Below are 24,850 nucleotides of genomic sequence, written 5' to 3'. Positions count from 1 at the left end.
TTTATTTTAATTTTTTAAAATTGATTTTAGAGAGGGAGACAGGGAGAGAGAGAGAAATATCGACGTGAGAGAGACACATCTATCAGTTGCTTCCTGAACGTGCCCCAATCAGGGATGAAACGCCAAACCTGCTACCATCAAGTGCACAGGATCACACGACAACCAATGGAGCCACATAGCCAGGGCAAAGACAACCCAACTTTAAAATGGGCAGAATAAGCCGAAACCAGTTTGGCTCAGTGGATAGAGCATCGGCCTGCGGACTGAAAGGTCCCAGGTTCGATTCCGGTCAAGGGCATGTACCTGGGTTGCGGGCACATCCCCAGTAGGAGATGTGCAGGAGGCAGCTGATCGATGTTTCTCTTTCATCGATGTTTCTAACTCTCTATCTTTCTCCCTTCCTCTCTGTAAAAAATCAATAAAATATATTTTAAAAAAAATAAAAATAAAATGGGCAGAATAACTATTTCTCCTAAGAAGATGTACAAGTTAAAATCATAAATGAAATACCATTTCACACCCACTAAGATGAATATAGGTAAGAGATAATAAATGTTGGCAAAAATGTGGAGAAATTAAAACCCTCATTCTTTGCTAGTAGTAATGTAAAATGTTGTAGTCACTTTGGAAAAGAGTCTGGCAGTTCCTCGCAATTCTACTTAGAAAAATGGAGTTTCTTTTTCAGATGATTAAAAAGTTGATTGAGGCCCTAACCGGTTTGGCTCAGTGGATAGAGCGTCAGCCTGCAGACTCAAGGGTCCCAGATTCGATTCCGGTCAAGGGCATGTACCTTGGTTGCGGGCACATCCCCAGTAGAGAGTGTGCAAGAGGCAGCTGATCGATGTTTCTCTCTCATCGATATTTCTAACTCTCTATCCCTCTCCCTTCCTCTCTGTAAAAAATCAATTAAAAAAATATATTTTTTAAAGAAAGTTGATTGTGGTATTGGCTGCACAATTCTGTGAATACATTTTTAAAAACTATTGAATTAGAAGAAGAAACCAAGATGGAGGCATAGGTAAACACTGGAAATTGCTGCCTCGCACAACCACCTCAAAAATACAACTAAAAGACAAAACGGACATCATCCAGAACCACAGGAAGGCTGGCTGAGTGGAAATTCTACAACTAGAAGGAAAGAGAAAAGCACACTGAGACTCAGAGGAAGTGCGGAAGTAAAGTGCAGAGGTACGGAGGCGCACGTAGAAAGGGCTGGCAACTGAGGACGTGGTTGTCTTTTTCAATTGAGAGGGAGTCTCAAGCTCCCGACTGCTCTGAACTCCAGTTCCAGACGAGTCTTTGGGGACCCAAACTCATATGGGGAGAAACTGGACTGTCTGGCATCGGTCTGAACTTGAGGGCGGCTTTCTCTCAGAGGTGCTTGCAGCGATTACCGGGACACTGAGAACCGGGGCCTCTGAGGGTAGGACTGAGGAGCAGCCATAGCTGTTTGCTCTGCCCTGTTGATTCCCTGAGACCCCACCCCACCCCACCCAAGCTGTGCACAGAGGCTTTTGCATATGAATGGCCTGGCCCTTTGCAATCTAAAATTACCTAATAAGCTGCAGCTGGGTCAGAGAGACCCAGAACATCCAAAAGAAGGCCCAAGGCCCCACAGCAGCTTGCATTGCTTCACAGCTGGGCCTCATCTAGGCATCTCCAAACCCCAAACAAAGAAGAGGAATCTGCAGATCACTCCATAGCTCCTGCTGGGTAGCCTCAGGCAGAGGCTAAATTAGCACCTCCTTAGAGATCCAAGAGCTAGTATACCCAGTGGTCAGAGTGGGACCATCCAGATTACAACTCCTCAGATCCATAAGGGACACACTCAGGGGGCAGACTCAGTGAGCACCAAAGCCCCACTGAAGCAAGTCTTGCCCCAGAAGGGTGTCTCCAGCATAGAAGTTCTCCCACTGCAGACACAGCTGATTCTCACAGCCAATTGGCCTGGAGGTCAATTCCTCCCAGTGATACCTACAACAATCAAGGCTTAACTACAACAAGACTGTGCACAAAGCCCACAAAGGGGTGCACAAGAGTGTCCACCTTCGGTAATTGGGGAGGCTGAGCCACTGGGCCCTATAGGACACCTAACACAGAAAGCGACTCAATCAACATAGGGAACCATAAAAAATGCGGAGACAAAGAAACAGGTCACAAATGACAGAAATGGAGGAAAGCAAACTACTGGATATAGAGTTCAAAACCACACTTTTTAGGTTTTTCAAGAATTTTCTAGAAACCACCCATAAATTTAGTGAGACCCTCAAGAAATCTAGTGAGACTGCCGATAAATTTAGTGAGACCCTCAAGAAATCTAGTGAGACCCTCGAGGTTATGAAAAAGGACCAACTAGAAATTAAGCATATACTGACTGAAATAAAGGATATTATGCAGAGTTCCAACAGCAGACTAGACGATCGCAAGAATCAAGTCAAAGATTTGAAATACGAAGAAGCAAAAAACACCCAACCGGAAAAACAAAAAGAAAAAAGAATCCAAAAATATGAAGATAGTGTAAGGAGCCTCTGGGACAACTTCAAGTGTACCAACATCCGAATTATAGGGGTGCCAGAAGAAGAGAGAGAGCAAGATACTGAAAGCCTATTTGAAGAAATAATGACAGAAAACTTCCCCTACCTGGTGAAAGAAATAGACTTACAAGTCCAGGAAGCGCAGAGAACCCCAAACAAAAGGAATCCAAAGAGGACCACACCAAGACACATCATAATTAAAATGCCAAGAGCAAAAGACAAAGAGAGAATCTTAAAAGCAGCAAGAGAAAAACAGTCAGTTACCTACAAGGGAGTACCCATCTGACTGTCAGCTGATTTCTCAACAGAAACTATGCAGGCCAGAAGGGAGTGGCAAGAAATATTCAAAGTGATGAATACCAAGAACCTACAACCTAGATTACTTTACCCAGCAAAGCTATCATTTAGAATTGAAGGTCAGAAAAAGAGCCTCACAGATAAGGAAAAGCTAAAGGAGTTCATCACCACCAAACCAGTATTATATGAAATGCTGCAAGGTATCCTTTAAGAGGAAGAAGAAGAAAAAGGTAAAGATACAAATTATGAACAACAAATACACATCTATCAACAAGTGAATCTAAAAATCAAGTGAATAAATTTTCTGATGAACAGAATAAACTGGTGAATATAATAGAATCAGAGGCATAGAAAGGGAGTGGACTGACTATTCTCAGGGTGGGGGAAAGGGGTGTGGAGGGTGCGGGAAGAGACTGGACAAAAATCGTACACCTATGGATGAGGACAGTGGATGGCGGGGGTAAGGGCAGAGGGTGGGGTGGGAACTGGGTGAAGGGGAGCTATGGGGGGAAAAAAGAGGAAGAACTGTAATAATCTGAACAATAAAGATTTAATTTAAAAAATCAATGAAAAATAAAATAATAAAAAATAAATAAAAAATAAAAAATAAAAATAAAAAAATAAACTATTGAATTATACACTTTAAATGGATAAATTGTATGGTATGTCAATTATATATCAAGACAGCTGTTATTAAAAAGAAAGGAATCCAGTAACACTTGCAGGACTATAGCTCAGAACCAAAAAGGAGGCAAGCCAAGCACCTAAGCAGGACATCCCGTCAATGCTGCCACACATAAAAGGCAAAGTGTGACTGAAAAAGGAAGAAAGCTATACCTCATATACCTCATATACCTCAAAGCTATCCCATCAGCAGCATGGGACTCATACCCAGGCTCCATTATTACCTGAATATTCAATAGAAACTATGACTAATAGCTTTACAATTTCAGGAGCAAATCTGGTGAACAATTCACCTGACTCCTCCATTTACTGTGGAAATAAAGCCTCTGTCATTGTTTATAGTAATGAGAGGGATTATAACTCAAGTGATGATCTTCAAATTAATTACAGGATAACTAGAATAGTCTTCTGATACACTGAGATTCACTCATTCCTTCACAAATAATTTACTGAACGTCTGGTATGTACCAGGCACTGTTCTAAATATTGGAGACAGAGCACTCAACAAGACATAAATATAGATATCTGACTCCAGAGCCACAACTTAGCCCTTATATTCTGCTTGTTCATAGCATATACTGTGATAATCTCAACAACACTGATGAATTTGCCCTCAGTCAGCCAGGTTCTTAACTAATGCTCCTGCAAGAAAACCTTCTGTAAGGGTCCTAGACTGGAATTCAGTTTATGTGCTTAAAACATTAAGGTTACAAGATCCATGCACTACATACAAGGCAATGATTTTCCAAAAACTTATCCCCTAGAAAAAGAAGGGATATAACAATTCCCTATAATGTGTGTCATGTTAAAGTTAAGGGTACTATTTAAATTCCTTTACTTGAAACCTCAACCAATGCTGTCTTTTTTTTTTGTTTTTTTAAATGTGTATAGAAGCCACCAGACAAAACTGGTATAAAAGAAGGGAAAAGAGGGATGACCCCGGTGAGGACGAACGGCCCCGGTGTGGTAGGGACAACCCCAGTCAGGTTGAAACGGCCGCGGTGTGGTAGGGACAACCCCGGTCAGGTTGAAACGGCCCCGGTGTGGTAGGGACGACCCTGGTGAGGTTGAAACGGCTCCCGTGAGGTAGGGACGACCCCAGTCAGGTCGAAACGGCCCCGGTGTGGTAGGGACAACCCCGGTCAGGTTGAAACGGCCCCGGTGTGGTAGGGACAACCCCGGTCAGGTTGAAACAGCCCCCGTGAGGTAGGGACGACCCTGGTGAGGTTGAAACGGCTCCCGTGAGGTAGGGACGACCCCAGTCAGGTCGAAACGGCCCCGGTGTGGTAGGGACAACCCTGGTCATGTCGAAACGGCCCCGGTGTGGTAGGGACAACCCCGGTGAGGTTGAAACGGCCCCCGTGAGGTAGGGATGACACCGGTGAGGTTGAAACGGCCCCCGTGAGGTAGGGACGGCCCCGGTCAGGTCGAAACGGCCCCGGTGTGGTAGGGACGACCCCGGTGAGGTTGAAACAGCCCCCGTGAGGTAGGGACGACCCCGGTGAGGTTGAAACAGCCCCCGTGAGGTAGGGACGACCCCAGTCAGGTCGAAACGGCCCCGGTGTGGTAGGGACAACCCCGGTCAGGTTGAAACAGCCCCGGTGTGGTAGGGACAACCCCGGTCAGGTTGAAACGGCCCCCGTGAGGTAGGGACGACCCTGGTCAGGTCGAAACGGCCCCGGTGTGGTAGGAACAACCCCGGTGAGGTTGAAACGGCCCCCGTGAGGTAGGGACGACCCCCGTGAGGTTGAAACGGCCCCCGTGAGGTAGGGACGACCCCGGTCAGGTTGAAACGGCCCCAGTGTGGTAGGGACGACCCCGGTGAGGTCGAAACGGCCCCCGTGAGGTAGGGACGGCCCCGGTCAGGTCGAAACGGCCCCGGTGTGGTAGGGACAACCCCGGTCAGGTTGAAACGGCCCCGGTGTGGTAGGGACAACCCCGGTCAGGTTGAAACAGCCCCGGTGTGGTAGGGACAACCCCGGTCAGGTTGAAACGGCCCCCGTGAGGTAGGGACGACCCTGGTCAGGTCGAAACGGCCCCGGTGTGGTAGGAACAACCCCGGTGAGGTTGAAACGGCCCCCGTGAGGTAGGGACGACCCCCGTGAGGTTGAAACGGCCCCGGTGAGGTAGGGACGACCCCAGTCAGGTCGAAACGGCCCCGGTGTGGTAGGGACAACCCCGGTCAGGTCGAAACGGCCCCGGTGTGGTAGGGACAACCCCGGTGAGGTTGAAACGGCCCCCGTGAGGTAGGGATGACCCCGGTGAGGTTGAAACGGCCCCCGTGAGGTAGGGACGGCCCCGGTCAGGTCGAAACGGCCCCGGTGTGGTAGGGACGACCCCGGTGAGGTTGAAACAGCCCCCATGAGGTAGGGACGACCCCGGTGAGGTTGAAACGGCCCCGGTGTGGTAGGGACGACCCCGGTGAGGTTGAAACAGCCCCCGTGAGGTAGGGACGACCCCGGTGAGGTTGAAACAGCCCCCGTGAGGTAGGGACGACCCCCGTGAGGTTGAAACGGCCCCCGTGAGGTAGGGACGACCCCGGTCAGGTCGAAACGGCCCCGGTGTGGTAGGGACAACCCCGGTCAGGTTGAAACGGCCCCGGTGTGGTAGGGACAACCCCGGTGAGGTTGAAACGGCCCCCGTGAGGTAGGGATGACCCCGGTGAGGTTGAAACGGCCCCCGTGAGGTAGGGACGACCCCAGTCAGGTCGAAACGGCCCCGGTGTGGTAGGGACAACCCCGGTCAGGTTGAAACAGCCCCGGTGTGGTAGGGACAACCCCGGTCAGGTCGAAACGGCCCCGGTGTGGTAGGGACAACCCCGGTAAGGTCGAAACGGCCCCGGTGTGGTAGGGACGAGCCCGGTGAGGTTGAAACAGCCCCCGTGAGGTAGGGACGACCCCCGTGAGGTTGAAACGGCCCCCGTGAGGTAGGGACGACCCCAGTCAGGTCGAAACGGCCCCGGTGTGGTAGGGACAACCCCGGTCAGGTCGAAACGGCCCCCGTGAGGTAGGGATGACCCCGGTGAGGTTGAAACGGCCCCCGTGAGGTAGGGACGGCCCCGGTCAGGTCGAAACGGCCCCGGTGTGGTAGGGACGACCCCGGTGAGGTTGAAACAGCCCCCGTGAGGTAGGGACGACCCCGGTGAGGTTGAAACAGCCCCCGTGAGGTAGGGACGACCCCAGTCAGGTCGAAACGGCCCCGGTGTGGTAGGGACAACCCCGGTCAGGTTGAAACAGCCCCGGTGTGGTAGGGACAACCCCGGTCAGGTCGAAACGGCCCCGGTGTGGTAGGGACAACCCCGGTAAGGTCGAAACGGCCCCGGTGTGGTAGGGACGAGCCTGGTGAGGTTGAAACAGCCCCCGTGAGGTAGGGACGACCCCCGTGAGGTTGAAACGGCCCCCGTGAGGTAGGGACGACCCCAGTCAGGTCGAAACGGCCCCGGTGTGGTAGGGACAACCCCGGTCAGGTCGAAACGGCCCCCGTGAGGTAGGGATGACCCCGGTGAGGTTGAAACGGCCCCCGTGAGGTAGGGACGGCCCCGGTCAGGTCGAAACGGCCCCGGTGTGGTAGGGACGACCCCGGTGAGGTTGAAACAGCCCCCGTGAGGTAGGGACGACCCCGGTGAGGTTGAAACAGCCCCCGTGAGGTAGGGACGACCCCAGTCAGGTCGAAACGGCCCCGGTGTGGTAGGGACAACCCCGGTCAGGTTGAAACAGCCCCGGTGTGGTAGGGACAACCCCGGTCAGGTTGAAACGGCCCCCGTGAGGTAGGGACGACCCTGGTCAGGTCGAAACGGCCCCGGTGTGGTAGGAACAACCCCGGTGAGGTTGAAACGGCCCCCGTGAGGTAGGGACGACCCCCGTGAGGTTGAAACGGCCCCCGTGAGGTAGGGACGACCCCGGTCAGGTTGAAACGGCCCCAGTGTGGTAGGGACGACCCCGGTGAGGTTGAAACGGCCCCCGTGAGGTAGGGACGGCCCCGGTCAGGTCAAAACGGCCCCGGTGTGGTAGGGACAACCCCGGTCAGGTTGAAACGGCCCCGGTGTGGTAGGGACAACCCCGGTCAGGTTGAAACAGCCCCGGTGTGGTAGGGACAACCCCGGTCAGGTTGAAACGGCCCCCGTGAGGTAGGGACGACCCCAGTCAGGTCGAAACGGCCCCGGTGTGGTAGGGACAACCCCGGTCAGGTCGAAACGGCCCCGGTGTGGTAGGGACAACCCCGGTGAGGTTGAAACGGCCCCCGTGAGGTAGGGATGACCCCGGTGAGGTTGAAACGGCCCCCGTGAGGTAGGGACAGCCCCGGTCAGGTCGAAACGGCCCCGGTGTGGTAGGGACAACCCCGGTCAGGTTGAAACGGCCCCGGTGTGGTAGCGACAACCCCGGTAAGGTCGAAACGGCCCTGGTGAGGTCGGGACGGCCCCGGTGAGGTTGAAACGGCCCCCGTGAGGTAGGAACGACCCCGGTGAGGTTGAAACAGCCCCCGTGAGGTAGGGACGACCCTGGTCTGATAGGGACAACCCCGTCAGGTCGAAACGGCCCCGATGTAGTAGGGACAACCCCGGTCAGGTTGAAACGGCCCCGGTGTGGTAGGGACGACCCCAGTGAGGTTGAAACGGCCCCCGTGAGGTAGGGACGACCCCGGTGAGGTTGAAACGGCCCCCGTGAGGTAGGGACGACCCCGGTGAGGTTGAAACGGCCCTGGTGAGGCTCAGACGGCCCTGGTGAGGTTGAGACTACTCCAGTGAGGTTGGGACAAATAAAGGGGACCAGTATGGACTGATGAACAGGGGTAGATACAGAAGCAGAGCAACATTGAACAGACTGTTAAACTACAGTGGGAAGCCTGGGGAGGGTTGGGGGGGGGGATTAAGAGACCAACTGAAGGACTTATATGCATGCATATAAGATTAACCAATGGACACAAGACACGGGGCGGGGGGGGGGGTAGGGGCGGGGGGAATGTCAAGGGGGGGAAAAAAGGAGACATATGTAATACTCTTTGTAATACTTTAAGAAATAAAAATTATTAAAATATTTTTAAAAAATAAAAAAAAATAAAAAATAAAAAATAAAAATAAATAAATAAATATTGCCCCCCCAAAAAAAAAAAAAAAAAAAAGAAGGGAAAAGAAAAAAAATGTAATACTTTTTTAGTCATTGACCTCAAAATTATAAGTGCTGGATGTTGCTGTAAACAAATTATATTAAGGAGGACTTTAAAAAGGAGTAAGTGGCCCAGCCAGTGTGGCTCAGTCGTTGAGCGTCGACTTATGAACCAAGAGGTCATACTTGGGTTCCTGGTCAGGGCACATGCCCAGATTGCAGGCTCAATCTCCAGTAGGGGGCATGCAGGGGGAAGTCGATCAATGATTCCCTGTCATCATTGATGTTCCTATGTTTCGCTCTCTCTCCTTTCCTCTCTGAAATCAATAAAAATATTTTTTAAAAAAAGGAGTAAGTGAATGATTATGCTATAGACAATGCATGAGGTAAGGATGAATGAAAAAAACAACTGCTAATGTTATGCTAATAGATTTTTCTGGTTTAGAATAAGCTTTCCAGTGACATCACCTTGTACTTAAAAGGAAATAAAAATGATGTGCTCTAGAAAACTGTTATATTAACTCAAAAAGTAGATCCAAATGAGGACAAAACACTGATGTTAAATGTTTGAACATTTTCACTAAACATCTCTACTAATGCATTATATGTGATTAAAAAATATATATCTATTGATTTCAGAGAGAGGAAGGGAGAGGGAGAGAGAGAGAGATAGAAACATTGATGAGAGAGAAACATCAATCAGCTGCCTCTTGCACACCCCACACTGGGGATTGAGCCAACAACCCAGGCATGTGCCCTGACCCGGAATCGAACCAGTGACCTCCTAGTGCATGGGATGATGCTCAACCACCTTAGCCACAACCAGCCAGGACAATAATTGAACATTTACCAGGCACCTACAATATACCAGACCTTGTACTATCAGCATTTACATAAAGTATGTCTTTTAATCTCCACTTACTACTATAAGATGGACATATAGGGACTTGCCTATGGTAACAATAGACTAGTATGTAGCAATATTAAAACTCAAACAGTATCTTTCTGACTTAGAATCCATGTTCTTTCAACTATAGTATTAGTAAGCTTTACTTTGTAAGAGACTTAAATTTCCCTCAGTACTCTTGAAAAGATGGAATTTATCTGTCTACCTGAGTGTGGCCACTTCGTTTTATCAGTTTTACTCTTGTTTGGTCCAGGCAGGGAACATCCCCATAGCGGTTCTTCTCTAGGTTTCCTGGAGACCTGAAGAAAATGAAATTAACAAGCAAAATAAAGAAAGAAAAAAAGTGGGGGTAGTATGTATGTGTACGTACAAAGCCTGGCAGTGCTAAGGTGGGTGTCAGTTACTGTCGAGGGCAGGTATATTGAGCTTTTCATGATCTAGTCTATATAATTCCATATCATTTAATATTTTAGTAATAAGTAAGTACTATAGAAATATTTCCATTCAAAAAAGAGAAATAGAGGTACAACACCAAAAAAATCTAGCTGAAAATAAAATTTTCTACTACTTATTTCCAAAAAGATTTTCAAAATAAATCTCTTAAGTTCCAGTTTAACAAGGTAGGCTGATAACATGTTTGACGCCAGTCCCTCCAGCAGTCTCATTAAAATAAAAAAGGAGCCCCTTCAGTTGTGGCTCAGTGTTTGAGCATTGACCTAGGAACCAAGAGGTCACAGTTCAATTCCTGTTTGGGGCACAAGCCAGGGTTGTGGGCTCAGTCCTCACTGGGGGGTGTTCCTACCTCAGCCATGTTTCTATCTCTCTATCCCTCTCCCTTCCTCTCTCTCTCTCTAAAATTCTATATAATAAAAGCCTAATATGCTAAGTGTCCAGTTGTTCAATCGTCCGTTCAACCAAAGTGTAATATGCTAATGATATGCTAAGGCCGCTCAACCACTCACTATGACTTGCACTGACTACCAGGAGGCAGACACTCTGACCAGTAAGTTAGCTTGCTGCTGGGGTCTGGCTGATCGGGATTGAGCGAGACAGGCCAGACACACCTTGGAGCCCTCCTGCAGTCCCTTCCTGGCTGGTCAACCTCCTGCATCCCTCCCTGGCCCCGATCGTGCACCAGTGGGGTCCCCCGGCCTGGCCTATGCCCTCTCGAAATCCGGGACCCCTTGGGGGATGTCAGAGAGCCAGTTTCGGCCAAACCCGGAAGCCAGGCCGAGGGACCCCTCTGGTGCACAAATTCATGCACTGGGCTTCTAGTAAAAATAATAAATAAATAAAGAAATAAATTTTAATAATAGGAACTAATCAGTACAAACCCAGAAGTGACAGCAGAGACATAAGTAGACAAAGAGGATTAAACCCATTTTGGCAGTGAGAAAATTGGAAAGATTTTTTGCTGACTTGGCCAATTATAGAAAGCTAGGACCTCCAGACCAGCATGGCTTAGTGGTTGAGCATCAATCTATGAACCAGGAGGTCATAGTTCGATACCCAGTCAGGGCACATGCGGAGCTTCCGGCTCCATCTCCAGAAGGGGGCATGCAGGAGGCAGCCGATCAGTGATTCTCTCTCTCATCATTGATGTTTCTACCTGTCCCTCCCCTTTCCTCTCTGAAATTAATAAGAAAGGAGAGAAAGAAAGAAAGAAAGAAAGAAAGAAAGAAAGAAAGAAAGAGCGAGCTAGGACCGTAGAAGTATTTATAGAGATACATAATGACTCACCGTTATAGATCCCACACCCTGGAAGGCAAGGTGAGGCACAGGACTGAAAACAGGAATAAATAAAATCTGAATGACGGACAGTGTGAACAGCGTGCCCCACTCCCCTGTCCTATCCTGTCTTACACTCATATCCAGACTTGGACCCTACCAGGCAAGAGAGTGGAGAATTCCTCTCTGGAAAAAGTGAATAGCCCTACATAAAAGAATTCTGTCATTTGGAGTAAATCAAACAACAAGCTAGCTGATTAGTTTAATTTGAAGCTCACTCATGCTAACAGTGCTTCCAAGCAGCCTTTTTTTTTTTTAAAGAAGATTCCATTCTTCTTCTTCTTCTTCTTCTTCTTCTTCTTCTTCTTCTTCTTTTTCATTTTTTCCAGAGAGGAAGGGAGAGGGAGAGAGAAGTTGAAACATCAAAGATGAGAGAGAAACACTGATCGGCTGCCCGCAACACAGCTCCTGCACACCCCTGACTGGGGATCGAGCCTGCAACCTGGGCATGTGCCCTAGACTGGAATCGAACCCGGGACCCCTCAGTCCCAAGGCCAGTGCTCTATCACTAAGCCTAATTAGCTAGGGCCAAGCAGCTTTTAAGGACCCCACTCCTAAGTATGAACTAACAGCCAAGGATCTCCAGATAATTAAGGAAAGCCCATAGCACAAAAGAGACCAATTCAAATACTTGGGGAGCGGGGGAGAGCACAAAACAGAGTTAATGAGAAAATGAGCTCTAAAAGGGTATAATTAATAACCTCAAAGAAAAAAAGTACTGCATCATGAAATAAGAATAGGATGCAATGAAAAAGGAACAAAGAAGAAAAGCTCTTAGAAATTAAAAAAATATATATATCCCAGATAATAATTTTAAAAGAAAGACAAAAGAGAAAGTAGAGGAAATTTCCCAGAATAGGGAACAAAAAGTCAAAGTGATGCAAAATATGAAAAATTTAAGAAAATAAGAGAATCATTCTAGACAGAACTTGGCAAACTTTGACCTGGCTACCTGTGTTTATAAGTAAAAGTTTAATTGTACTAAGCCCATCAGTTTAGTACTGTCTGTGGCTACGTTCACACTACAATGGCAGAGTTGAATACTTACAACAGACTGCAAAGGCCCATGAGCCTAAAATATTTACCATCTTGCCCTTTAAGAAAAAATTTGTCAATCTCTGCTTTAGGAAATGTAACAAGACTAACAGGAACATCCCAATGAGAAAGAATTGACAGAATACAAGGAAAGAAAGAATGGGAAAGAAAGTTTCAAAAAGTCCCAGAATTAAAGAACACAAGCTTTCAAAGTAAAAGAACCTATTACACACCTAACAAAATGAATGGAAAAAAGGATCCACACCAAGGCACATCATTGTGACATTTTTAAACAGAAAGATACAGATCTAAAAATGTCCAAAGGAAAAAAAAATATTTAGAAAGACTCGAGAAGGAATAAGAATAACATCAAACAATTTAGTAGTTTTAGGTTTGATCGAATAATTGAATTGATACCCCTCCCTCGGGAATTTACTTTCAGGCCATTTCACAAAGGACATTCCACTTGCTAAGACCATTCATTATCTTTCCCCTCAGGACTCACCTAGAGAATTCTCAGCCCAGAAAAAGCCCGCCTATAGTCCTTTAAAAATCTCTGACTCCCAGTCCCTGGGTGCTGGTGCCATTTGGGGGCTCAGACCATCTGGTATTCAGATGACCAAATCCTATATAATAAAAACCTAATATGGCCCTAACCGGTTTGGCTCAGTGGATAGAGTGTCGGCCTGCGGACTGAAGGGTCCCAGGTTCAATTCCAGTCAAGGGCATGGACTTGTGGGCACACCCCCGATAGGGAGTGTGCAGGAGACAGCTGATCGATGTTTCTCTCTCATCGATGCTTCTAACTCTCTCTCCCTCTCCCTTCCTCTCTGTAAAAAAATCAATAAAATAAAATTTTAAAAAGCCTAATATGCCAAGTGTCCAACTGTTCATTCAACCAGTTGCTATGATGCGCACTGACCACCAGGGGGCAGACGCTCTGACCAGTAGGTTAGTTTGCTGCTGGGGTCCGGCCAATCGGGACTGGGTGAGATGGGTCGGACATACTGGAGCCCTCCAGCAGTCCCTCCCCAGCCCCGATTGTGCACTGGTGGGGTCCCTCGGCCTGGCCTGTGCCCTCTTGCAATCCGGGACCCCTAAGGGGATGTCAGAGAGCACCAGCCAGGCCGAGGGACCCCACCAGTGCACAAATCCATGCACCGGGCCTCTAGTAAATTTATAATCCCTTACCACTTTGGCCTCGTGTGTTCCTCCTTCAGCGACCCCAACATTTGGTACTGAAACACAAGGGGGTTCCACGGGGACGGGGAGCCATCGCTCTGGCTTTGGTCACCCCAAGTTTGCTATCTGGAGAGCAGTAGGCAGCAGCTCAACCTGGGCTTACCTCCGAATTCTACTTGGTTGACTCCATTGCCAGCCTTGATTAGGCCTCCCTCCCTTATGGATCTTCCTGAACCAGCGAAGGAGGATGCTGGATCAGGAATCTCTCCTTCTCCATTACTGACCATCCCACACCGGCCAATCTACTCTAGGTGAGTGACGTTCCACAATTTCCCTCATCTTGAGTCTTCTGCCCATTCTCTCTCATTGACTTCTTAAAAGTCTCTCATCTCGAAAGTCCTAGCACTAGGCCAGAAGACTCCTCAGCTGTTTGGCTTTGAGTCCTTCTGGATTGGGGACCCCCAGTCCAGAGGGTCACCCCCTCGTTTCTCGTGGTGATTTGTTTAGCACTGGGGATGCCTGCCCTAAACAGTCACCTTTGGATTTGTGGTCTGTTAATCACCCTTCCTATCTTGTGGGCCACGCTACACTCATGGGGGAGATCATGCCCAAGCACTGTATTTTCTTTTGTAACACTGGCCACAATATAAAAAGATAATAAGTCTCAATGGCCTGAAAACAGCACTTTCAATTTTAACACATTTTGTGATTTAGATAATTGCTGTCAACTGCAATGGAATATGGTCAGAGATTCCTTACGTGCAGGCCTTTCTCACCCTTCAGTCTTGACCCTCTCTCTGTCAGTCCTGCTCTACCCATCAGATCCTTCTCCTTCACGAAAAACATCATACCCCTAACACTTCTGATTCTGAATCTACTTTTTTTTTTATGAATCTACTTTTGACCCAGCAGACCACTGACCTCCATCCCCTTACACGCCCCCTCCCTCACCTGCAGTAGATCCCAAAACCCAGGCCCTCCTAACCAGCAACCATCTTCTCCCCCAGCCCCTGAGAGCCCAAATCCTGAGATTGTGAGCTCCAAAACAGCCTTATCCCACCTAACACTCGCTCTCGGGCCACCCAAAGACCACCTTCCTCAACAGCTTCTTCTATTCCCGAGCCCATTCCACCCCTGAGGGAGGGAGCAGGAACTGAGGGAATAGTCCCAGTCCATGTCCCATTCTCTATGTCTGACCTCACACCGATTGAGAGGCATCTCAGGTCTTTTTCCACTGACCCAACCACCTTTACTAAGGAATTTGAGTACCTGACCCAGTCCTATGACCTGACCAGGCACGACATCTATGTCCTCCTGTCCTCCTCTCTCACCCCAGAGGAGAAGGAGCGCACCTGGCTAGCAGCTCAGGACCATGTCCATGCCCTCCATAGACAGGACACAGCGGCAAGCCCGGTTGGTGCTGACACAGTCCCCCAAACAGAGCAGAGATGGGACTATCAGGTTATTTCTCCAGGGCGCCGGATCTGTAGCCATATAATCACCTGTCTCATTGCTGGACTCAGAAAGGCTGCCCATAAGACAGGCAACTATGACAAGCTTAATGAAATCACTCGGGGCCCTGATGAAAACCCAGCTCTCCTCCTCTCCTGGCTCACGGAGGCCTTACAGAAACTTACCATCTTAGACCCCACCTCCCCAGAGGGAACCTTCCTCTGAACAACCTTTTATATCACAACCAGCTCCCAACATACACCATAAATTTCGAAAAATAGATACAGGTCCACAACCACCTCAAAAAGACCTCTTTGACCTGGCCTTTAAGGTCTTTAATAATAGAGACGAGGAGACCCAAATCCAAAAACAAAAGTGAGATCAGGCCAAGGCTGAGGCCCAGAAGGAGGCCTTCCAGCTCCTAGCCACCGCTCTCACGAACCCCAAACGAAGTGCCAGCCCTCCAACCAAGGGTAAGTCAGGGGCTAAGCCTCCTCCAGGCCCATGCTTCAAGTGCAACAAGGAGACACTCGGCCAGGTCCTGCTCAAACCCGAGACCCCTGCCTGGGCCCTGCCCAAGGTGCGGAAGAGACCACTGGAAATCAGACTGTAGTCTGGCCCCTCCAGGTTGGACCTCAGCCAGTCCAGCAATGCTGCCCTCTGGATCTGGTTTGGGGCTCCCAGACCTCCTGAGACTGGCCACTGAAGACTGAAACTGCCCAGGCCCTGACAGGGCCCCACAGACTTACATCACCAGGACAGAGCCTCAGGTAATGATTGTGGTGGCAGGTAAGTCGATCTCCTTTTTAATTGAATCTGGGGCCACTTATACTGTCCTCCCCAAAGTTGCTGGAACCCTTGTCCCCTCCTCAATCTCTATTATGGGGGTGATGGATTAATCTCACAGCCATTAGCCACCTCACCTCTACACTGCATCTTACTAAATTCCCCCTTTATTCACTCTTTTCTTGTTCTACCTCCATGCCCGACTGGGGCTACTATGCATCCCCTCATAAAGCCCAGTTGTTTCGAACCACAGTCACCTACCTCAGTTTCACTCTCACCCCACAGAGCCAAGCCATTACCTTGAACCTTAAATGTCTTATCTCCTCCATGACTGTTCCCTCCTCTAGACAAGAAATACTCTCCTTTCTTGGGTTCCCTGAATACTCTCACCTTTGGGTTCCCAACTTTAGTCTTCTCGCAAAACTCCTCTATGATGAGCAAAGGGACTCCTCACTGAGCCTTTAGATCCCAAGTCCAGCATTCTCACCCTCTTTAATGCTCTGAAAACTGCTCTCACCTCAGTGCCTTCTCACAACCCCACCCACTTCCCAAAGAACAACTTTCGTTACTGCAAAATTACAAACACTAACTTAACAGTCCTGCTATTATCAGAAGCTGAACTCATTATCACCCAAACCTTAGCATATTATTTCTAAGGAAAAATGTGGCAGTTTTAAATCCAAGCAGCTGGAGGCCTGGAAACTGCAGTCCTAGAACAGGCTGCAGGGCTTGCTCCCCACTCCCCCTACCTTTTCTCCAGCCTCATAGGCCTAAATGTAATTTTCCAAACTCTTTGTTAACTTAAAGCCTTTGGAGCATTGCTGGGTTAAATGATAAACATCTAAATATTTTTTAAATAACAAAATACTGAAACTGATTGCTAGACAAGTTTTAAATTCGCCTGCTCTTAGCTTTTATTACAGATGATCTCTTGTACTTTGTTGAATGTATATTTTCCTGAAAGTAAGAGTGTGTTTAAAATGTGTTGACAAATGTCAACTTAAGAAATGCTATTTGTTTACTTTTTGGCTAATCTGGTTATTTGTGAAATGTCAACCTAAGAAATGCTATTTGTTTACTTTTTGGCTAAGCTGGTTATTTGTTACTTGCAAAAAGTTTGTCCAGTGAGTCAGAATCTGATCACCCCTGACGTCCGAAGGGACCCCTTCCCTCCTAGTAAGCTAAAGCAGCCCCACCCAGGCTCTCTCCTGTTGTTTATGTCCTTATATCTGAGCTTAGACTTTCTTTATTTCCACCGCTCATTCACAGTCCTTGACACTATCATTGAAAGCCTCAACAGGTCTTCCTGCTTGGAATTTAGGAACCTCTCTCCCCTTTTCTAGCCTTCTTAAGAGTCATACACTGCAAAGGACACTGAGTCAGGAATGATCCCATAATACAGGGAGATAACAAAGCAGACCAGGAAGCCAAGGCAGCAGCTCAGAGGAAGCCTCCATCTCCCCAACTCTTAGCTATACCCCATCTAACACCCAAATACACTCCAGAGGAACTTCAGTCCCTATTAGCTCTTGGGGCCACTCAGGAAGATCCATGGTTAAAATTTCAGGGAAAATATATCCTTCCCCAGGGACAGACCCATGATATCTTACAGGCCATGTCCTAGCCTAGCCTCCCTACTGCAAGATATCACCAAAACCTGTTCTACATGTTGCTCCGTATCTCCCCAAGGACAGGTTCGATTAAACCTCCTTCTTTTCCCCACTCATCAGGCTAGGGGCCAAATCCCTGGACAAGACTGAAAAATTGACTTCAATCAAATATCTCTTAACTCTCTTAGATGCCTTCTCAGGCTGGGTAGAAGCCATTCCCCACTATATCCGACCCACCTCATTACAATCAGATAATGGACCTGCTTTCATATCTCAAATAACTCAACAGGTCTCCTCCACTCTGAACATCCAGTGGAACTAACACCCCTACTGGCCCCAATCTTCAGGCAAGGTAGAAAAGGTGAATTCCTTAATTAAGTCTCACCTAATTAAATTAACTCTCAAAACTAAAGAACCTTGGAGTACTCTCCTATCTCTAGCCCTTATGTACATCAGGGCAACCCCCCGTGCACCCTCCTTTCTTAGTCCCTTTGAACTCATGCATGGAAGACCCTTCTTATTAGGAAACTTCCCTTCCACAGAGACCCCTCTAGGAGACTATGTCCCCATTTTAAATCTCGTCTGACAGTTACTGGGAGAACATGCTGATCAGGTCCTCCCTCGACCTTTTACGGCAGACATCCCCCTACTCCTCTACAGCCAGGGGACTGGGTCCTCCTAAAGGAAATCCATCCACCAAATAATTTACAGCCCCGATGGCAAGGCCCTTGTCAGGTACTCCTAACTACCCCAACTGCAGCTACACTATCGGGGCACACCCCATGGTTCCACCTTTCCAGATTAAAACCCGTTCCTGGAACACCACCATCAAATGAGCTGGAGTCCCCTAAGTATCACAGCCACCAGATCAGGCCCACCAGACTCCATCTTACCCGCATCCCAGAAGAAGAGGATGAATCAGTGAGCAACCCTGCACGTGCCCCCTGTGCACTGACCCCAATAACCCTGACCTCCCTGCAAGCCCACCTTCTCTCCCAATGCAAACCCTCCAGGTCCTAGCTACTGCCCCCTCTCCCTTTGCATCAGGATTCTCACCTTTCTATGGGGCTCCCCTCTACAAGGGGACTTTTTATTACCCATGGGCCGAGATTTCCTTCTTTCTAGATCCTCAACATACCCTTTCCCCACCTGGGGATGATCCCAACCCTGGAAGTGGGGATTAGCTCTCCTTCTCATCCTATCCCAGCCCTCCTCTCCTACTCCCGTAAGGAAATTTCTCACGTCCACTCGTCTCAAATGAACACTCAACCTTACCCGTTCCCTCCTAAACCAGACCAATCCAACCTAAGCCAGGAATTGCTGGCTCTGCCTTTCTCTCTCCTCTTCAGCATATACCACCATCCCTATACCAATTAATAGATGGGATCAGGCAAAAATCACTCTCACTTATAAAAAGGAAAAGGGAACTATATTTCTCAAAAAGGCAGACACCGCCCTAGCTGGTTTGGCTCAGTGGATAGAACGTTGGCCTGCAAACTGAAGGGTCCTGGGTTTGATTCTGATCAAGGGCACATGCCTTGGTTTGGGGCTCGATCCCCAGTAGGGGGTGTGCAGGAGGCAGCTGATCAATGATTCTCTCTCATCATTGATCTTTCTATCTCTCTATCCCTCTCCCTTCCTCTCTGAAATCAATAAAAATATATTAAAAAAAAAAAAAAAAAGGCAGACAACCTTCTAGGTAATTATCCTATAGCCCAGGCAAATCAAGCCTTCCTTCTCTTCTATACCTGTATTCTATCTCTTACTAAGGTAGCTCCTTCCTCCCTCCAGGTCACAGGTCCTATCACTCTACACACCCCTGTATGCTTTACAAGGTCACAGGGCAATATATCAATAGGCCATCTCCCATCATCAGCTTGCAACACCACAGTCAACCTAGAACTACCGAACAGCCATTGGTCCCAACGAGTTGACTACCAGGTCTCCACGAAGCCAATGGTTATTTCCTACAGCCGGTCCGTTTTATTTCTTATCCAACCACCCAGGCCGGAGGCTTCAACTGCTCCTTTTCTTCCCTTTCTCTTTTCCCTTGGATAACAACCCATTCTAGCATTCACGCCCACTTTCACTGCAATAGAATCTCAGCCACTCATCTGTCACCCCTTATCGGTAACGCCTTGAAATCTACCCTTTCGATTTGGAGTGCAGAACTGGGAAAAGGAACCTTATACCCTTTAGTCCACCTCTTCCCCTTACACCTTTCAACTTGTCTCCATGATCAGGGATTCTTCTTCCTCTGTGGGGAAAACACATACATCTGCCTCCCCACCAACTGGACAGGAACCTGTACTCTCGTCTATTTCTCACTCAGTGTAGATGTAGCCCCCCAAAATCAGTTTTGACCTGTCCCCGTAACGCACTATATAACACACAAAAGGGGAATCTAGATAATCCCTCTCCTAATAATCCTCAGTATCACAGCAGGGGTTGGAACTGGCATAGGGGACCTAACCACTGCTCTATCGTATCTTGAAATTCTGTCTCAGGACCTACAAGAAAGCCTAGATGCTATTGCCAAAAATTTAGTTCAGATTCAGGATCAGACAGACTCGCTAGCTGCTGTCACCCTCTAGAACAGAAGAGGACTAGACTTCATTACAGCAGAAAAAGGGAGTCTATGACTCTTTCTAGAGCAGTGGTTCTCAACCTGTGGGTCGTGACCCCTTTGGCGGTCGAATGACCCTTTCACAGGGGTCACCTAAGACCACCCTGCATATCAGATATTTACATTATGATTCATAACAGTAGCAACATTACAGTTATGAAGTAGCAATAAAAATAATTTTATGGTTGGGTCACAACATGAGGAACTGTATTTAAAGGGCCAGAAGGTTGAGAACCACTGTCTAGAGCAGTGATGGCGAACCTTTTGAGCTCGGTGTGTCAGCATTTTGAAAAACCCTAACTTAACTCTGGTGTCGTGTCACGTATAGAAATTTTTTGATATTTGCAACCATAGTAAAACAAAGATTTATATTTTTGATATTTATTTTATATATTTAAATGCCATTTAACAAAGAAAAATCAACCAAAACAATGAGTTCACGCGTCACCTCTGACACGTGTGTCATAGGTTCGCCATCACTGGTCTAGAGGAAGAGTTGCTTTTAGTAGTATGTCAATCGATCTGGCCTAGTCAGGGATGCCACCCAAAAACTAACAGAGAGGGCCACAAAGATCAGGGAACGTCAATCAAATTCATGGGACTACTGGCTAAAGAATATAAATTGGTATACCTGGCTACTCCCCTTCATAGGACCATTAACATTCCTATACTTCATCCTCGATTTTGGCCCATATATTCTGTGCCATTTTTCATCTTTCCTTCAGGACTGTTTTCGAGCCTTCATCAACCAGCCTCTTGGGGAAACCACGCTGCTGCAACCCCTCATTCCAACCATGAGGAATCTATACAGTGTTCCAGCTGACTGCAATCAAAGTCCAACCCCCTGTGATCTCAATGCTCCACCTCAGCAGTAAGTAATTACGGAAGATATGACCTTTGTCCCTATTCCATAAAACAAAAAGGCTGGATTGTTAGGTTTGATTGAATAATTGATCGATACCCCTCCCCCAGGAACTTATTTCCAGGCCATTTCACAATGGACATTCCCTTTCGCAGAGACCACATTTCACTTGCTAAGACCATATTCCACTTGCTAAGACCATTATCTTTCCCCTCCAGACCTGCACAGAGAATTCTCTGCCCAGAAAAAGCCCGCCCAGAGTCCTTTAAAACCTCTGACTCCCCATCCATGGGTGCTGGTGCCATTTTGGGGCTCACAGCCCATCGGGTTTTCTAGATGAGCTAATAAATTCATAATTCTTTACCCCTTTTGGCCTCATGTGTTCCTCCTTTGGTGACCCTAATAAGTAGCATTTTTAGTAATTAGAAAGACATTGCATTAAAAATTCTGAGGTAAAATTATTTCCAACCTAGAATTCTATGCTGTAATACAACAATTTTCAACCTTTTTCATCTCATGGCACACATAAACTACTAAAATTTTGCAGCATACCAAAAAATATATTATAATTTTTGCTAATCTGACAAAAAAGATAGATATAATTTTGATTCATTCACATAGAATGGCTATTGTTGTGTTGGCTGTTGTCATTTTAAAAAATAGATATTTTTATTGATTTCAGAGAGAGAAAGGGAGAGGGAGAGAGAAACATCAATAGAGAATCATCAATTGGCTGTCTCCTGCACGCACCACACTGGGGTTCAAGCCTGCAGCCTGGGCATGTGCCCTGACCAGGAAGCGAACCCTGAATCTCCTGGTTCATGGGTCCAATGCTCAACTGCTGAGCCACACCTGCCAAGCGGCTGTTGTCACTTTTTAATTTGACAATCTAAGATAATCATCAACCCTGGCCAATGTGGCTCAGTTGGCTGGAGTGTCATCCTGTATACCAAAGTGCGCTGGTTCAATTCCCAGTCAGGGCATATACCCATGTTGAGGGTCAATCCCCTGTCGGGGCAAGTGCAGAAGGCAACAGATTGATGTTTCTCTCACATTGATGTTTCTCTCTCTCTCCTCTCTCTCTCTCTCTCTCTCTCTCTCTCTCTCAAATCAATAAAAACATATTACCAGGTGAGAATTTAAAAATAAATAAAACATACAATCACTATATGACCTAGCAATTGCACTCTTAGACAGTTATCTCAGGAAAGAAGAGCCCAAGGGAAGTGGGGAGGGGAAACAACAGGATAAAAGCTGAGGAGCAACCACAGTTTAGACTTGAACAAAAACCCCCCAAAAGTTTTGAAAGTGAGGTCTCCAAGGGAAAAAATAAAACCAGCCAATTATTTTATATATTTGACCACTTATAAAATGAGAATTTAAAGTAAATCCGACTTAGCATAGAAAGAAATAAGGCACATAGAAAACTAAGAGCAAATTTTAAAAAGTAGGTCATTACCTCCAGAACAAAAAGTGGAATTAATAAGACTTAATATATTTTATCATTTCATAGAAGCACACTTACCTCTTCAATTTAAAAAATTACAGAATTCTATATAATAAAGAGGTAATATGCAAATTGACAATCATGCCCTCGCACAAGATAGCCATCCCGCATGTGGTCACAAGATGGCCACCACAAAATGGCCACAAGGGGAGGGCAGTTGTGGGCAATCAGGCCAGCAGAGAAGGGCAGTTGGGGGTGACCAGGCCTGCAGGGGAGGGCAGTTAGGGGAGACCAGGCTGGCAGGGGAGGGCAGTTAGGGGAGACCAGGCTGGCAGGGGAGGACAGTTGGGGGGAACCAGGCCTGCAGGGGAGGGCAGTTGGGGGCAACAAGACTGGCATGGGAGCACTTGGGGGCAGCCAGGCCAGCAGGGAAGGACAGTTGGGGGTGACCAGGCTGGCAGGGGAAGGCAGTTAGGGGAGACCAGGCCAGCAGGGGATGACAGTTGGGGATGACTAGGCCTGCAGGGGAGGGCAGTTGGGGGCAACCAGGCCAGCAGGGGAGTGGTTAGGGCAGCCGTGGGCAAACTACGGCCCGCGGGCCGGATCCGACCCGTTTGAAATGAATAAAACTAAAAAAAAAAAAAGACCGTACCCTTTTATGTAATGATGTTTACTTTGAATTTATATTAGTTCACACAAACACTCCATCCATGCTTTTGTTCCGGCCCTCCGGTCCAGTTTAAGAACCCATTGTGGCCCTCGAGTCAAAAAGTTTGCCCACCCCTGGGTTAGGGGGTGATCAGGCTGGCAGGCAGAAGCGGTTAGGGGCAATCAGGCAGGCAGGCAGGCAGGCGAGTGGTTGGGAGCCAGCAGTTCCGGATTGTGAGAGGGATGTCCGACTGCCAGTTTAGGCCTGATCCCAGATTGGAGAGGATGCAGGCTGGGCTGAAGGGCCCCTCTCCCCCATGCACAAATTTCATGTACCAGGCTTCTAGTAAGTTAATAATAATAACAATAATACTCAGCAATAAAAATGCACTAACTATTAAAACATGACAATTTAGGTGAATCATTAGTAAATTGTACTGAATGGAAAAAGGTTACATACAGTATGATTCTATTTATATAGTAACATTCTTGAAATTACAAAATTATAGTAATGGAGAATAGATTAGTGGTTGCAGGGATTAGGGATGGAGAGGGGTGGGACAGAGGTATGTGGTAATGGGATTCTTTTGTATCTTTTCCTGTGGTGATGGATACACAAATCTATGTGTATAATAAAAATTACAAAGAATACACACACACACACAAACACAAAACCTGGGAAGATTTGAAATAAGACTGATAGACTATATCAATGTTAAGATCTGGTTCTAATATTTTGCTATGATTTTGTACTATGATGTTACCATGGGAAAATTGTGGAAAAGGTACATGTGATCTCTCTGTATCACTTCTTACAACTGTATGTGAATCTACAATTATTTAATAACAAAAGTTAATTTAAAAACATCTTTTTAAAAAATAATGTGTAAGGAGAAGAAAAAATAAAAGAGAAAGTCTTGGTCCATGGGCATCCTGGACAACAGTGAGGACCTTGATATTTACGCCATAAGCTAGAATTCCAAGGCAGAGTCTGGAACTTGAAGTAAGACAGAGGTCTGGAGTTTGATGTAGATTCTGGGTTCTGCTCCTGAAGTAGGGGGCTCATTCATTCAATAAAGAGGCAAGATTAGGCCCTGGCTGGTGTTTCTCAGTGCTTAGAGCATTGGCCTGCTCATTGGAGGGTCATTGATTTGATTTTTGGTAAAGGGCACATATCTTGGGTTGCAGGTTTGATCACCCGCCCCAGTCAGAAAAATATCCTCTGGTGAGGATTAACAAAACAAAATAAAAAGAAGTGAGATTAGGATATCCTTCCATAGAATTGGGATGTGTTTTCTAATCCTATATAATAAAGAGGTAATATGCATATTGACCCTTATGCCCGTGCACAAAGATGGCAGCCCCCATGTGGTTACAAGATGGCCACCACAAGATGGCTGGCAGGGGAGGGCAGTTGGGGGCAACCGGGCCGGCAGGGGAGTGGTTAGGGAGTGATCAAGCCGGCAGGCAGAAGCAGTTAGGGGCAATCAGGCAGTCAGGCAGGCAAGCAGTTGGGAGCCAGCTGCTTTGTGAGAGGGATGTCCAACTGCTGGGTTAGGCCTGATCCCCTGAAGCAGGGGTCCTCAAACTTTTTAAACAGGGGGCCAGTTCACTGTCCCTCAGACCGTTGGAGGGCCGGACTATAGTTTAAAAAAAAACTATGAACAAATTCCTATGCACACTGCACATATCTTATTTTGAAGTAAAAAAACAAATGTTTTCGGCAGGCCGCATGTGGCCCGCAGGCCATAGTTTGAGGACCCCTATGAAGGGTTCCAGATTGGAGAGGATGCAGGCTGGGCTGAGGGACACACCCCTCTCCCGCCAGTGCACGAATTTCGTGCACCAGGCCTCTAGTTATAACATAATAGCCGTTTTGGTTGGTGCCAA

General features: G+C 47.3%; 1 protein-coding gene and 1 long non-coding RNA gene across 3 annotated transcripts in view; one reads left to right on the top strand and one right to left on the bottom strand.

Annotated features, from left to right (window-relative positions):
• PTPN9 (protein tyrosine phosphatase non-receptor type 9) overlaps positions 1-24,850 on the bottom strand; it is a 166,798-nt gene that overhangs the window by 6,265 nt on the left and 135,683 nt on the right. For both annotated transcript variants that reach the window (XM_070429954.1, XM_070429958.1), the window contains one exon: positions 9,730-9,823. In XM_070429954.1, the coding sequence (XP_070286055.1) occupies positions 9,730-9,823 (94 nt within the window). The remainder of the gene's footprint in view (positions 1-9,729; positions 9,824-24,850) is intronic.
• LOC139020331 (uncharacterized) overlaps positions 1-24,850 on the top strand; it is a 30,641-nt gene that overhangs the window by 4,336 nt on the left and 1,455 nt on the right. Inside the window, exon 2 of the long non-coding RNA XR_011473297.1 lies at positions 20,729-20,874. This is a non-coding gene — a long non-coding RNA (uncharacterized lncRNA). The remainder of the gene's footprint in view (positions 1-20,728; positions 20,875-24,850) is intronic.

This window comes from Myotis yumanensis, unplaced genomic scaffold, assembly GCF_028538775.1.
Source record: "Myotis yumanensis isolate MYYU_CA2020_CCGP unplaced genomic scaffold, mMyoYum1.0.hap1 SCAF_1, whole genome shotgun sequence".
NCBI classification, from domain to species: Eukaryota; Metazoa; Chordata; class Mammalia; order Chiroptera; family Vespertilionidae; genus Myotis; species Myotis yumanensis.
This window is presented reverse-complemented; position numbering and strand designations above follow the sequence as displayed.